At 39.4% G+C, this 16,751-nt stretch overlaps 1 protein-coding gene across 11 annotated transcripts in view; it reads left to right on the top strand.

The window, feature by feature from the left end:
- The window catches only part of Prim2 (DNA primase subunit 2), a 397,094-nt gene that overhangs the window by 284,487 nt on the left and 95,856 nt on the right, over window positions 1-16,751 (top strand). For 5 of the 11 annotated variants that reach the window (XM_087204938.1, XM_087204937.1, XM_087204940.1 and 2 more), the window contains 2 exons: window positions 11,172-11,315; window positions 16,012-16,084. The exons of 2 other annotated variants lie outside the window; for them this stretch is intronic. In XM_087204938.1, coding sequence (XP_087061064.1) covers window positions 11,172-11,315; window positions 16,012-16,084 — 217 coding nt within the window. The remainder of the gene's footprint in view (window positions 1-11,171; window positions 11,316-16,011; window positions 16,085-16,751) is intronic. 4 more of the 11 variants (XM_087204942.1, XM_087204944.1, XM_087204945.1 and 1 more) reach the window with 1 other exon arrangement.

Genomic DNA, 16,751 nt, shown 5'->3' with positions numbered 1-16,751 from the left:
GGCTGAACTGAAAGCACCGTTAATGTGGTGCTCATGCTCCACTTGTGTGCCGGTTCTTCCTCATCCCCTGTTTCTAGTCTCTGGCAGTGCCTGAACTATTGAAATAGTTCTGCATGCAGCATCACAAGCATTCACCAGTTATGTGAAGGTTTTCAAGGTACCATGTAAGATATTAATAAATTAGAATATATTGTTTTCCATTATCTCCTTTAAATTAGAAGTTTTTCACGTGTATGTGGAAAATGTTCAGGCATTCTTGCAACGTATTTATCAAGAGTCAGCATTTTGTTAGAAGCAGCCCATGTATTGAGGGTGGTATAACAGACACTGATTATGTACAAAGGAGCCAGCAGGTGTGGTTTCTTAACTCAAGAAGTTTATATTTTTAAAGCAAAAGCACCAAAATTTATTGTCTGTCTGTCTCTCCACCCCCCCCCCCAATTTCTTAACCTTAATCAAGCAGAGAATAAAGAGAAGAATGGGAAGTCTTGGGAGAGACGATATCTGTTTGTGGATTAGGTTACAAATTTAATGACATTTAATATAGTTGGTAAAATATATGTCACAATATATACAATTTGGGAAAGAAGTAACACATTTTATCTCTGGCTAGGCTTTTGTTGTAACCTCTGTGCATATTTTTATATAATTATAATGAAAGTGATTAAATTTTTAAACAGTTCTTTCACCTAATATATAACTGTAATAAAATAGAAATTTGACTTTCAGAGCTCTAATTTATGTGTCTGTATAACATTTGCTTGAGGACAGAAAGCATTTATCCTTACTTAACCACTCCCAGTTTATTGGGTATTGAGGCTTTTCTTTGGCTGGATAAGCCTGGAAAGAAGAATTACATATGTTAGAAGTTCTCTGACCAGGTGAAGTCTAGTGGGGAGAAGTGAGGTAATGACTTAGTGAGGAAGGAACTGCAGCACAGATGATTTCCAGCAGGTTGAGAGAAGAGCAAAGAGCAGCAGCACCTGTAGGTGGTGTAGGGGGTGTACAGCTGTGAAGATGCAGGAGAGGTCCTCAGGGTAATGGTGTCATGTTGCCCAGGTGAGAAAGTGGTGGCATTCTTAGCAAGAGAACCCATGACTTGCAAAAGGTGGAGTTCAGGAAGCTGATTTTAAACCTTATAAGTGTGTCTAGATTAGAACCTATGTAGCTATCTTCCCAACACATTGTCCTTTAACTTTTTTTGAAATCATACAAATAAGTGTTAAACGACTGTTTCTGGGTAATAAATATGTGTATATAAATTTCTCTGGTGTTTAGAAGTGACACTAGCATTTTGTGTATGCATAAAACAAAATATGATGAGTGCATTAGCTTTCCAATACAGCCATCACAAATGTAGTCGATTAAATGCCTACACAATGTTTATGTTCCTTGTGTGGAGTTAGTACATGTCTGTAACACATCCCAGTTCCTTCTTTTCATCCCTTGTCCCTCTTCCCTCCCCCAACACGTACCCCCCCCCCCCCCCCCCCCCCAAATAGGAAAGGGATCAAGGGATGGGTGGAGGGGAGAGGGAGGGAAAGAAGGGAAAAGGGATAAGAAAAGGAATTAAGATGTGTTATGTACATGGACCAACCCCACACAAGGAATGTAAACATGCACCACACATGTCTGCCTATAAACTAAAATTTTAAAAAACCGATGCCTTTTTATTATTCCATGGTTTTATGAGTGGAAATCTGACGTAGTTCTGTAAGTGGGAAACCTGGCACAGGTGTCATCAGGCTGAAATCAAAATGTTGGCAGTGCTGTGTTCCCTAGTGCAGGCTCTGGGGGAGAACATGCTTCTCATGTTCAGTGCTGGAGTCTGGTGTTTGCATCAGAGGCGTCCAGAGTCCTTCTCCTGCTTTCCATGAGCCCTGTGGCCCTTGCTTGTGTTTAGTCTCAGAGTCTTCTCACACTTTTAATCTCTCTAACTTCTCCTTCTGCTTTATCCCTGTGCCTTTAGCCTGAATGTTTTCTGCATTTAAGGGCTCCTGCAGTAGATCAGCTCTCAGGATACCCAGGACAATCTCTTTGTCCCAAGGCCTTTCAACTTAGTTACATCCGCAGAGCCCCTCTGCTGTGTAACCTGATGCGTTCAGAACATTAAGTGTGGGAGTATTTGGAGGGCCGTGGACTCAGCCACGTACAATGAAAGGGCTTGGGGGTCTGAGGATGGGAGGTGAAAACAACTTTTTTGAATCACTTTTCATTAGTTTACCATGTAATTCTCACTCTTAATTTTTATAAAATGCTGAATTATTCTGGGGTTTTAGGCCAATTCCGTTTGCTAGCTTACCATGTCCTAACATTGAAAAAAGGGTTACAAATGATTTCTGCAGAAATACAAATTATTGATTGGCTTTTTAATGGTGCAGAAAGAAGATAGAAAATCCTACCCAAGACAAACACATTCTTTGTAATAATTTTTCAGGAGGTTGTGCATAGTGGCTGTGACTGTTGGGGTACCTTGTGTGGGAGCCACTTGGTAATACTTGCTCACATACCTTTTAGCACTCTTAAAAGATTTTGTCTATTGAATACATATTTAGGGAACTAATAGTAGGTGCCAGGCATGGTGTAGGTTCTAGGGATACATATTTATGACTTATGTTTGTCAGGAAAGAGAATTTTATCTAAAGTTATTACAATAAATCATGATTATTGGCATAGTGTGAGTTTTGGGGAGAACATACTGTGGAAATGATGGAGACTTGAATGTCACAGTGGTTGCTGCTTTTCCCTGAGCAGACTTTTATATTTCTCTTAGCCCTCTGACTCCATCTTAGGAATTTTTAAATTGTACATGCCAGCAGTTTTTCTAGAAAACAAACTTTTGATTTCTTTTGCTTTTGAGGTATTTTTACTATCTATAGATACTAATTTCCTATGCTTCACTCATTGAGTTTTTTATAACATTGATTACCTTTTCATTAAGGAATAAAGAAAAATTATTTATTTTACACTGTTAGTCATAAAGCACTAACAAAGCTCAAAATGATAATGATATTATGGCAAATAAGTTTCTTAAAAGGTCCGAGAAAGCACCATGATAGTTACTGTAATATGTTAGCAACTACAAAGTAACTTGTAAAGCACTGTGCAATTGAACTTTCTGTGGAGATGAAACCCCATTCTATTGTTGTGCTGTTCAATCCAGTATTGACTGCTTGAACAATGATTAGTACAACTGAAGGACTAAATTTTAAGTTTTTTGTAATTTTAATAAAATTTACATTTGAACAGCCAGTTAGAGCTAATGGTTATTGGATTGGGCACAGCAGTTCCATATAGTATTTGAAATTCATTTAACCACATTTTAAAACAAATCATACTTGTGGGGCTTAGAGTTCCACATCTGAAGTGGTCCTGCAAAAGCTGCCCTGTGCAGTTGTCGTCAGACATTGTGGCCTCTGAGGATCAGGAAGCTCCTAAGCCAGGGTGGCTCCTGCTTCTCCTATGGGTTTTGGCTCTTTGCACTTGAACTGTCCTCCTATGCAGGCCTGTACCAGAACTTCATGGAAGAACCTTGACAGTGGCCAACTGGTTAGTTCTGATTCCTGCCCTGGGTCTTCCCATGTAGACTAATGCTACATGCAAGTGTGAGTGATCCTAAGAAAACTGCTCGTATTCCAGAACCAGTCATCTGCATTCAGTCACTCAGAGGGTCATGGAAAAACACAATGTGAAGACTCATGTGAGGTTTAATGCTCTCATTGTTTCTAATTACTATTTAGAAAGATAATACAACTGAATTTTAGAAGCCCTCTTGTGGTAGCACCACCTTGGTTCTTGACAGCCTCAAGGAGGCTGCTATGAACAGTCTTCCAGTGAGTTCAGTAGGGTATTTCCTCAGATTTTACTGAGCCATTTCCTAATCTCCCAGTGTCACCACACCCTATGCTTTACCATATTACCTTACCATATCTCCTGTGTGGCAACATCACTGTTTGCACCATCATTTTTATTCATTTATTTGTTTGATGCTTATTTATCTAGAACATAAGCTCCATGAGAGCAAACAAACAGTTTGTCCATCTTGTTTACCATTATCTCCCTGTTACTCATCACAAAGGCTGGTATAGTGGGACCTCAGTAAACACTTGAATGGATGAATGGATGAAGGAAAGAAAACACTTTCAGGCTTTAACATTTTACCATACATTCAGTTTTTTTTAAAGCTGCGATTTCTTGAGACTGAATGAGATGGTGATTTGGACAAAAATTTAATGGATTTTCTGTCATTTCCGAGGGAAAACTCTGATAAAGAAGTGCTCTTTACCTTTGCAGAAATTTAGTGCTGGTTTTATCTTTAGTTTTGGGACTGGAGACTCTTTTTCATAGAACCAGGAGTTAATTATGAAGTCAGAGAGTACTTCGTATTCCTAAAGGGGTAAAGAAAGCACATAATGTGCTTTCTGAATTGTGACTTTTAATAATAACCCTTATTGCCTCTCCCCATTAAAAAAGCACCCAAATTCTTCAAAACATTGTATCTCTGCTTTCCTGCCCTTGTTCAGGAGCAGATGTGAGTGGAGAATCCTAGGCTGCCATAAAGATGATGGCCAACCTCAGAAGCAGTCTTCACCCTGTGAGTTATTGTGGGAGAGTGGGAAGATGTAGTTCATTAGGTTAATCTATTAATTTTACTGCTAGAACTTTATTCCTCTTACTTTTTCATTACAGTCCTCCCAGGCATTCTTTCTTTATTCAACCATTTGTCTACCATGGGCCCAAACTGAAAACAAAGCAGCCTCTACTAAAGGGTCGTTGTACTACCAGAATGTACACTAAGAATATAAAGGAAGTTTAGCAATTTACTCATGAAATAGAAATATTTGTTTGGGCCTTAACTGAGTATGGTGAAAAAAACCTATGTAGGGCTGTTATTAAAATACGTATTTTAGGGGTGTGTATTTTACCTTTTTTTTGGTACCAGGGATTGAACTCGAGTTCTTATGTATTTTACTTTTAAAATCAACTTTATAGAGGTTTACTTTACATACAAGGAAATCCACCCATTTAAAGAGTACATTCAGTGCCTTTTTTATAAATGTAAGGTACTGTGCAGGTACTTGTGATAGAAACATGAGGTGCTACCTTCAGTTCTCTTGCATTCACTGGAGTGTTGTGGTTATAAGTTAGAATCAATAGGAAAGTGTGGACCGCATGGGAAGATGAGGCCAACATAAAGTAAGGAAGAACAGCAGCAGAACAACTTGTAGTTCTTATCTGCTATGGCAAACCGTGTAGTCCTCATGGTTATTGGCTCTGTGAGCTTTTTGGAATTATAGTTTCGCCCAGTTATACAAAAATACAGATCATTATGCTGCTTATTGTCTGATGGTGGTTTTCCGGGGAAATTTTTTAAAAAACAAAATTGAGTGAAATTCATGCTTGTGGAAAAAGAATTTACATTCAGTTTAAAACAGAATTGTATTGATTGTGTTCTCATTTGGAACAACTGCAGGGAAAATCACCTGGGCTAACACAAGTTGGATACCATTTACTGGGGATTTAGCTGTAAAAAGAAACTGATTTCAGTTTCAGTGGTGACAGTTGCTGAGTGAATTTTCTTGTGATGTCCTTCACAGAGGGAAATGATATATTGTAGCTTTGGCTTCCATGATTTCCTACTCACCCAACAAATCCAGACTTCAGGGATTGTGCTTTCTCTGTCTGCTTATGCAGAGGGTTTTTCTTTTCCCCCTCAAATGTCCGAAGTGGCAGAACTGTAATTGCAGAGGTGGCTATGGGTGATGTGCAGGAACTTTTGCCTCCTCCTCCTGAAATTGTTTTTCCATTTGTGTTATGAGTACACCTAGCTTTATGTGAAAAGATTCTACTGGAACTTGGGGTATTTTTATAGAACGATGTAGGAGATTATGGTTTATTTTGAAAGATGTATTTGCTTATTTTTTAATGGTCCAAATAAATGTTTCCTTGATGCAGAGGTCAGTTTTGATTATCTGTGATGCTTTCTTCACTGCTTTTTCTTTAATTTCCATTTAAAATATGTGATAAGCTATAGCCTGCCAAACAGAAAGGAGTAAATTGTGTTAACCTTTTGGGTTCAAGAGTACTGGGAAATTCTAGGTGTGGCGAGAGGGGAAAGGGAAAGGGAAGAAGGGAAAGGAAAAATTATGAGAAAAAAAAACAATGGAAACAAAGTCTATGTAAATAGGGAAGGGTGGTGGGGTTGAAGGGCACATAGGTAATGGGGAAAAATAAGAACTAAGATACGTCATGTACAGGTACAAACACCCAATGATAAATGTAAATGTGTTGTATACCTAAAATGTACCAATTAATATATAAATTTAAAAAAATTAAGAAACAAACAAAGAGTACTGGGAAATGCTGGACAAAGAAAGGAAAATATATTTCATATATTATTGTTTTATATGCCTCAGAATCTATTTGTTGGCAGAGAGGGAGGGCAGAGAGACACTCCTGAAGGATAGGACAGGAATTCTTTTCACTGTGGCTTAAGATCTTATTCTAATGTACATTTGCATCCTATCTAGTATGGCTTCTTAGGAAAGAGAATAAGGGACAATTAGATGTTGAGGTAGATCTTACACTGAACAGTACAGTGCTACCAAGTTGAATTCCATGTAAATCTCCAGTATTTGAAGTTGAATTTTTGCACTTTAGAAACTTCCTACAAGGATAAAGAGAGATTATAATGATAGTCCACAAAATCTTCCAGCTGTCAAGTATTCAGAGTATCTCCATTCTCCTACTTCAAGGAGAATGTTCCTTCCGTGTTTTATATGATGGTAGAAAGAAGATAGATAAGAAATTATTTTTTCCCTAGTATTCAGGGGAAGAAATTGATGAATGTCAAGAATAGAAGAAATAGAAAAACAATACCAAGATGTGTTCAAGTGTAATAAATTCAGGCCTGGATGATGATGATGATGATGATGATGACAAATGGAGTGGGAAATACAGTGATGAATGCTGTACATCTCAGTTTGATCCTCACAACCATTACTGGGTGCTCAGCAATAATTAAGGTGAAAGTGATGCAGAGACTTTTGCAGAAGTCACACAGATGGTAAGGGCACACAAACCCATGATCTTGGTTTCTGAAACCTGTGCTCTTCATCACTCTCCTGCTTCCTCCCTTGCTCATTTCTGCCTCCTTGATTGCCTTGGGCAAACTGGGCTTGAAAATATACCAATGAAGAATTGCACTGAGCTCCTCAACTGTTGGGACTGCCCTACTACTTCTGTTTATTCCCTCCAGTTTTCATAGTAGTCTGAGAAGGAGAAAATGATTGGAAACATAATCACCCTTGAAAGGCTGACTTTTGGCCTCTCATTTTGTCAGTTATGCCTCTTGGCATTTATGGCGCAGTAGTGGAGCTCGTGAATACCACTCCTGGAGCTGAGGTGTGATGATCCATCTTGTGCTAACAATCAGTGGCACAGCATGAGAAGATTTTTATTTATTTTTTCTTAACCAGCTGATCTTGTTGTGAGACCCACAAATCCACTTTCATATAATTTTTGTTTTTTGTTTTCAGCTCTCAGTTTCAACAGTCAAAAACAATTGCCTGTTGAGTGTGTAAGTGCTCCTGTTGATATTTGTGGTGCATTGACCAGGACTTAAATTTCAGTTGTTTCTACAAAATCCAGGAGTAGCTGGGCCTTTCACTTAGGATTCACAGATCAGATGTGTGCAGATGTATATGTTTCTGATTTGTCTTTTCATTTATCCAGTGTTTTTCTTCTGTAAATTAGGTATCTGTTTGAAAACTCTAGCTCATTGTGAATGTGATTAATTATGCCTCTTTCTCAGTCACCCTTCAACCTTCTTATTCCCCAGTAATGGGTTGCTTTGATTAAATTAAAAACAGGGCCATGTAAATAGGGTTATATAAATATGTATGTGTTTTGGGTATTCTGAAAGTCTTAGATTTAAATTATTGACACTATTAGCTTTATTCTTTACTATGTTTTTAAGCTGTATTAGAAAAACTAGCCATGCTTACGTCTTACTGTTTAACGAGCAAGATAACATGGGAGGAAAAACTTCCTCAGATGTGACTGAGTTTTAATTAAATTCTATGTAAGTTTATGAAACAAAGTCTACATTAAAAAGAACTTTCATGTATTTTGTGTATCACTAGTTCTTATTGTAGAATTGATAATTTATAACCATCACCACAAACAAAAAAACACTGAATTATTTTTGTCTGAGCAAAGAATTTTTTTTTTTTTTTTGGTACTGGGGATCAAACTCAGGACCTTGTACTTTTGAGGCAGGCATGAGCAAAGAGTTTTTATTTTTTTATTTTTTTATTTTTGGTATGGGGCTCGAACTTGGGACCTTGTGCTTGCCAGGCACCTGGTGGAACCACTGAGCTAAATCCCTGGCCCCAAGAGTTCTTTATGAGCAATTACACACTTCTGTTTTCTTAGAAAATTCTATTGTGCATACTGTACTACCTATTTGTCTGTCTGTCTGTCTGTCTACCCACCCATCTATTTATTTATGGTGCTGGGAATTGAACTACACCGAGCTACATCTCTGCCTTTCAAAAAGTTTTTATTTGAGAGAGGGTTTTGTCACCTCTCCCTTGTGGTTTAGCAGACTTCTTTGCCCAGCCCAGATGCATGGTCAGCCATTTCAGCAACGTCTGGTGACACCCTAAGATCCTGTAGTCTGTGTTGCCAAAGCCTGTTCTCTACCTGTTTCATTTCATTTCTCAGAAACCTTTAACACTGCACATTACTTTGCCCACTCTGCATTTAGAAGAGACTTCCCTGTAGGCCTGTGGCATGTTTGTTTTGAACATTCTTGAGGCAGTTATCACATTTCATTCTGGATCCTTAGTGCTTGGACTGTCCCTTGCTTAGAAGGTGCACTGAGAGTGACAGGTGGTAAGGAACTCTCACCAGTGCTGTTTTGGTAATCAGAATCTATTACTGTATATCCAGATAAGACTGGCAATTAGGGTATGGAAAAATAAAATATAAAAAGTCTGTTACAAGGAGTCTGACAGTCTAATGACATTAAAAATAGTTCATCCTGGGTTTTATGCATATAGTTAGTTGGTTCTGTGTGGGCAGTGGTAGTGTTTATTTTGCTGGTATAACGCAGGAAATACTACATTTTAGCATAATTATATTATTTCTTTTATAACCCAGTGCCTTCCAATAGTATTCTAATGTAATTGAATGCTCACTGAACCACGTCATCATTGTTTTCACTGCTTTTTTATAACTTAAGACAACTGTGTGACATTTCACCCTAAGTGCCTTTTTCTGGATGCTCTAGCAAATAAATTATGCACAGAAAGTGCAAGTTTCTATGCAATTGCAATTTCTAACCTTTTTCACCCATTGCTAACAGTTTGAATGAACAAACTGGTACATGGTTTGGATTGTCTTTCCTTTTATACTTGTGGTAGATTCTTGGCTAAACCAAGAATTAAAGAGATCATATCTTGAATTTTCAAGTTTCTCATTAGTTACTCAAACATTCCTCTTTATATTTGTATATTTGGAAAAGTATTAGGTAGATAATTGTAATCTTGTCACCCATGTTGTTTGGCCTGTTGTGTTGAAAAGAAGTGACATATATGATACGTCTCACTTTGTTCTTTTGTGAAAGGTTAGGAGTAGAGTTTTGTTTGTTGTTTGTTTGTTTGATTTTGCATCGTGGTGGGCTAGAGGCAGCAGCACTTCCAAGTAGCTGGAAAGACACCAAGAGATGCAGGTACCAGGAAATGTAGGCGAACAAAAAACCCAAATCAGGCGGGCAGCTTGCAGGGGAAGCCCACCAGATGAATCCCAGCGTCAGAGGAGGTGGCAGTTGCCTCAGATCCTGGCACTGCATTTGGGTCTGGTGCTCACCTTGCAGGCCTCTCCCGCCGTTAGGTGGACCTCAGGGTGCGAGGTGCTCCGGGAGAGGGCCCTGCAGGTGTGGGGCAGAGTCTCACAGAGGGGTGCTGAGTTAGGATTGGCAAGCCCTGCGGACAGAAAGACAGCAGCACGGCCCTGCACAAGGACCTGGAGCCAGGCCTTGATTTATCCGAGGACAGTGAGGGCAGGGTCGTTCATGGCTGTGACCAGCGTGATCCAGGGAGGAGAAAAGATCCCGGAGGGTTCCAGGGAGGACCCCCGGACTCCTCCGAGCTCTGTGCCTGGCGCCTGTCCTCCAGACACCACGGAGAGCTTGACCCGTGTAGGACCTTGCCCACCGTCACCAAAAGCACTGAGCCCAGAGCCCCTGTGAGCTCCCTCCCAATGGCTCCCAAACACTGTGGAATTCCAAACTGAAGGGCTTTTCTCCACGGAGCCCTCCATATTACTAACTCCACAGGGCAGGCAGAAGGAAGTGGAAAGGGAGAGGTACAGACAGTTTGTCTCAGGCAGAAAGCCGGAGCAGAGCGGCTCACCTGGAGAGGCTGTAGAAAAACCTGCAGTTGGCAGCTGCAGGCATTATCACAGAGGGAATGGACCGAGATCAAGGAGGCTCCTCCCAAGATGAGGGGGAAAGCCAGGCTCTGGGCTGTCCCCCCCCCCCCCCCCCAAGGAGCACGCAGGAAGAGCCCAACACACTGGTGACGGTGTTCCCTAAAATAAAGCTGTGGTCATGAATGGACAGAAAAAGTATTTCGTGGTGGGCTTGCATGTGTGTATGTAAAGTTAGGAATTGTATTTTGTTGTTAAAGTTTGCTGTTTCTGTTTCTCCAGTATAATTGTTGCCAAGAAATAATCATTCATAAAGTTGATCTTGTTTTTGAAATCATGAGGTAACAATATACCCCCACAGCTCATTAGTGTGGCGCAGCGTTCCTGTGGAGGCAATGTGGTGTAAGGCTGCCCACCCGAGTTCGGAGAAGCAGAGGGGCACTCACTTTTCTGGGGGATTTGATCAGTAGCAGCTTCCTTGAGAAATGTTCTTGGCATTTCCAAGTAAAAGCCAGGGGTCCTTTCATGAGCTAATATGGATTGTGCTTAAGGACTTTTATGGCACCATCATTTGTTCCTTTTTCTTCTATCTTGATTTTTGAGCTTCTCTCAATGGTTATTATGGGAAAAATAATCCTCTTGGAAGCATTCTAATGACTTAATGGATATTATTTCAGATTATACTTGTATTCTTCAAAAGCTTATTCCTGAATTATTTTGTTGTTTACTTACATCAGCTTTGTCCTGTGGAAAGTGGTGCCTCAGAAGCACTCAGTCACTCAGCAAGAGACTTCGGTGTCATTCCGACTTCTGTTCCTCCTCCTTCAGCTCTGCCCATTCTTTTCCAGGAAGCCCTCTGAAGTCAGGATTGCCACTGCAGTGTAAGCCTCTCACCTTTTCTTGACTGGGTGTAATGTTGCCTAAAATATTCTCTAGTCAGCTTTCTATTGCTTAGTTCCTCTCCTGATCATTTCTCCACCGTGCTTTCTTTCTTAAGTGTAAGCTTGACTATATCAGTTCTTACCTCAAATGTTTTCATCCATTTTCTTTGCCCACAGAGTGTGGAACACAAGGCTTTTCATGATCTGCCTTTGTTCTGTGTTATATTTAACAATTCCCCCTCTACCCCTTAGCTGCATCTATTCAGAATAGTACAAATATGTTAAGTAGCTGTGGTGCTTATTAATTAAGATATAAGTAAACTCTTCTGATCATAGATGAATAGATATCCCATTTCTAATTTGAATTGAGTTCAAATTATAAATGAAGCTTAACTAAAACTTCATTTTTATTACTCCATCCCTGCCCCTCACCCACTGTGCCTACCTACCCTGGGCTGCTGGCTTGCTTTCTGTTAATAATGTACAGTTCACTTACATTCTCTATAGTTCTTATACCATTCTCTTGCTTTTTACATTTTTTTCTTGGCATTTACCCCTTTCATCTATTACAGTGTTGAGAAACAAGCATTTAGACAAATCTTTATATCATTTAGGCAAATATGTTTGTCTTCTTTATATCTCTTCTTTTTGTACTTACTATACTGTATTAGTCTGGGTGAAGAGCAACTTCCTTGTAGCATAGTACTCATTTGGCTCTTTTTACTCAATAACTATTGTCATGTTTCCATATCAGTCTAACATTTATAGAGGGTTGTGTTTTGTTTTCTTTTGATTTGGTTTGGTTTTGAAACAGGGTCTTGTTATGTAGCCCAAGCTGGCCTTGTACTCACAGTAGTCCTCCTGCTTCAGCCTCCTGAGTGCCGGAATTACAGACATGTGCCACCACTTTTGTATTTGTTAATCTTTTTGCTCTGGACAATTATGTTAGGTTGTTGTAATTGGTGACTTCAGTTCTTAGACTAAGAAGTGAGGTCGATGGAGGTCATTGGCATGGCCTGGTACCTCCCATGCCGAGTAAGTAAGAAGCCTTGTGTAACATCACGCTATCTCCTGTACAGTCCTGTTATTTCTGCCATTGCTGGCCAAGACTGTAAATCTGCTATGCACTAGAATATGCCTTACTGATCTTAATTAGGACTTTGAATAAATTATTTTGTTAACTTTCAACAACATTCTCTTGGTTGAGCAGGCCTGGCATTATTGATGCCAATTTTCCAAATGAGGAGGGTGCAGGTTGGGGTCATTAAGTTCTGCCACCATGTGTGTGCACAAGCCGAGAGCACGGGCAGATCTTCAGGCTGCTAGCCTCTTGCTCTTTCTGCTGCCCCCTGATGGCTCTTTGCTGCCCTGTGAGATATATTGGAAAGTGAAAGGTTTGTGTCCTTAGGGAACACTGAAACAGCTTTCTGGTTATGCTCTGTATGAAAGTGTAGAACACTGAAGTTCAATGATAATTGTTGGTGTAACTTAGCGTGAGTTTTGTATACTGTAGCTGTACTGATACAGGACATGGGCGGGAAGTTGCTTTAGTAATAATAGAAGTCCAAACTGCTTCAGCAGCAGGAATTTATAGGCAAAGCTTTAATTGAGAAAGAAGAGAAAATAGGAAATGGGCTTTAGCATAAACAAGAGAATGGCTGAAGGAGGCACAGGTTTGATGGAGAGCACACTGGTCTGTGGAGAAGAGAACTGGTCTTATTTTTATGGCTTGCTAGGGGAGCAAGGGTCATGAGGATGGCAGGGTTTTGAGATTTCTTCCTCCTATTTTAGAGGACCTCCTCCTGTGTAAGATATGAGTCTGTTGCTGTTTTCATTCTTGGAGACATTGTGGTATTCCCTGCTGTTACAGCACACCTGGCCCTTGCCATGCTGGTAAGAGTAGGGGTAAAGGGAGGGTGCATTCCATACATTATCAGGGGGGAGGAGAGCAAGAAGTGTACACATGGTCGCTTTCATTGGGTAACAAGTTGTGGACTAGGGCCCAGAATCCCCTATTTTTCCCATGAGCTTACCTGTCCTACTTCACTACTAAGATGAATGGAATACACTGAATCAAATGATATACTTATTGGCAAAGATTTGTTACTTGAGGGAGAAGTAAATATAAGAGATGAGGTGTGTTTTAGGGTATGGGATTTTAGGGGAAGAATAATGTTTTTTTCCCTTTGACTCCTATAGGTTCTTAGTTGGAATGGAGTCCTATAACCACTGACATATTAACAAGAGAAAAACAGAAATGTATTAATATGTATATTTCATATATTCACAGGAGACTTACAGAGAGGGGTAACTTTGAGTTCTAGCTTTTATAGCCTCTTCAATAAAGGACAGGGAATTTTTAAAGAAAAGCCAAGAGAAAGGAAAAGGATTTCAGGTATGTGGCGCAGCAACCTGTGGAAAGGCAGATAAAGGCTAGGGAGTGAGGCTTGTCCAAGTAGAGACTAATAATACTGTCTCCAGATGATGAGGATGTGAGGTTCAGTGCTTCACCTCTGTTCTCCCTGGCAGAGGGAAGGCAGAATACCTTTGTCTTTGTAAGTTTATGTCTTGCATTTTGGCAAACAAGGGAAAGTCAGAGGGTTTTCTTGCACCAACTTAAACTACCCGAAGTCTTTCCTATTTTGAGACAGCATACTCTGGCCTTCCTCCATACCATTCCTGCTCTCAGAGTGATTCTTAGACTCTTTTTAACTGAAGGGAAGAGGACCATGGGAAGAGGAAATCTGCGCTGTGTCTGAAAGTCTCCTAACCAGCAGCAGCAGAGTCCTTCACTGCACATCCTGTCAGTGTTGGTCTGCATCATGATCCATACCCAGTCTTCATCAGTGAATTGACTGTGGGACATCGCCTCTTCGTAGGGCACTTTGAGTGTGCATGTAGCTCTTCAGGAAGAGTCTGTATTGCGAGCAGAGTCCGGAGTTCTTTATGATCACAATGACACTTCCTCTAGGATTTCCCTTTTGTTGTGTGTGCATAAGCCATGTTTGTGTACATTTTTCTTTTCTTTTTTTTTTGTATTAAATTCTTTTATTGGTACATTGTAGGTATACAACACAATTACATTTCTCATTGGGAATTGTACCTTTACATAATGTGTCTTGGTTCTTATTTTTTCCCCATTCCCAGCCCTCCCTTCACGCCCTCCACCCTTCCCTATTTACAAAGACTTTATTTCCATTTTTTCCATTTCTCATCATTTTTCCTTTCCCTTCTTTCCTTTCCCCTGTGCCTCCCACTACCCCTACCCCTTTGGACCTTTTCTTCCTATTTTACATTATCGATTATTCATTCTAATCATTGGTACATTTTAGGTATACAATATAATGACATTCATCATTGGAAATTTGCACCTTTACACATTCTCTCTTGGTTCTTATTTTTCACCCTTTCCCAGCCCTCCCTTCAACCCCTCCATTCCTCCCTATTTACAAAGATTTTGTTCCTATTTTTCCATTTTCTCATATTAATCCCATTCCCTTCCATCCTTTCCCCTAGCCCTCCCACTTCCTTCCCCTTTGCCCCTTTTCTTCCTATTTCACATTACCTATTATACATTTAGTCCTTATTTACACTTTCAGTTTCTCACACCAGAGAAACTATTCGGTATTTTGTGTACATTTTTCTGTATGGTCTAGCAGCTGGTTTTTGCTAAATGGAATTCAGTCTGTTTATGGAGTTGGGCATGGTTATATATTATGTCAAGGAGGTGCAAAATTACAAAGGTGGATGGCTTTAGGTGTCACGTATTGAGATCTGTTTCTAAGTATGTAATACCACAACAATATTTGTTACATGCGAGAAAATGGCATGGCACAGGAAGCAGGGAATTAAGAGGCAGAAGGTCAGTACCACTGCACTGCTGCCTTGCTTTCTGATCTGGACAGGTTTCTAACTCCTGCAAGCCTCCATTTCCTTACTTGTTATATATAAACTAAAAATGCTTCCTTGGAATGGTTGTAAGGATTTAATTGGAGAATATAGATGAAAACTCTGCATACTGTTATGTGCTATTCACATATTTATTTTAATAAATAGTGATTACTGTGTGGCAGGCCCTTGAAACCAATTATTTCAATTCAGACTTCCCATAACACCAAAAGCAGGTGTTATATCCAGTCAGAAGAAGAACCTGGGATACAGAATGTCTTGTTGTGTAGTTCAGGCTGGATTTGAACTTACTAGTAGTCCATGCTGGACTCACACTTGCTGAGATCTTCCTGCCTCAGCCTCTCGAGTGCTGGGATTGCAGGGGTGTGCCACCATGGTCAGCTAAGTCTCAGTAACTTGCTCAGGGAACTACCATGAAGTGATGGTGTCTGATTTAAGTCCCTTTTCGTCTTGTTTTCTCTTTTTGCTGTGCTGCTACGCTGTTAATCATGGATAATTAGTGGAGGCTTAAACTCTTAACAGCAATTTGGATTGTGCTTTCAAGAAATGGAAGTAGTGTCCTAGACTAGCAGTCAGGAGATCCAGACTGTCACTGTGTTTTTGTCTTATTTTTAGATAAGTTGCTTAAATGTGTCTTATTGAATACTTGACTATCTTTCTGCTAAATATTATATAAATGTTTTCTTATGATTTTCATCTTTATCAAAATTAAAAATTTTTACTGTGATCAAGAGTGTTTTACAAATCCTTATTTTAATATTTCATTATTTTTTGTGTTTGTTTTTAGTCATTCCTACACTGGCCAGGATTACAGTACACAGGGAAACACGGGGAAGATTTCTTTAGATCAGATTGATTTGGTAAGCATCATATCCTTTTATACTTAGACTTTTGTTAATGGAGGAAACCCAGATTTTCTTCAAAGATTTTTTGGTGATAAAATGGGAGAGAAGGCCAGGATTTAGCTCAGTGGTTCTGCCGCCTGCCTCGCAAGTGCAAGGTCCTGAGTTCGATCCCCAGTACAAAAAAAAAAAAAAAAAAAAAAGGAGAGAATGTAATTTTGTGGCTTCCTGATCACTCTTAAAGAAAATCGCATGTCCTATGCATATGATTTGTTTTCAACATAAGGAAACCAAACTTAATGAGAAAATTGTTTATAGTTTAATGAAACGATTCAATAAATTATTCCAAATACCAGTCTTTTAAGTAATGATAGCCAAATGGTGAATTATTATATTTGAATATCATATATATTTAGTAAAAGAGAAAGGGGAAGTGATAAGATCAGTTTGCTAGATTGTCATAACAGAATATCACAAGTTTATATTGTTCTTTATGGCACAGTGGTACTCCATCGTGTATAAATACTACATTTTCTTTATTCATCTGTTGGTGGGTAGATAGGGCATTTTCAAGATTTAGCTAGTATAAATTGTCCTGCTAGAATATCATTAGTACACTTTGCTATACTTTAATTTTTAGAATTTCTCTTTAATTTCTAATAGTTTATATACAAATGAAAAATAA

This window comes from Heterocephalus glaber, unplaced genomic scaffold, assembly GCF_053883595.1.
Source record: "Heterocephalus glaber isolate CG9 unplaced genomic scaffold, H.glaber_assembly_v1.0 deba00000594, whole genome shotgun sequence".
Lineage (NCBI taxonomy): Eukaryota > Metazoa > Chordata > Mammalia > Rodentia > Bathyergidae > Heterocephalus > Heterocephalus glaber.
The sequence above is the reverse complement of the archived record's forward strand: the minus strand, read 5'-3'. Positions and strand labels throughout refer to the sequence as shown.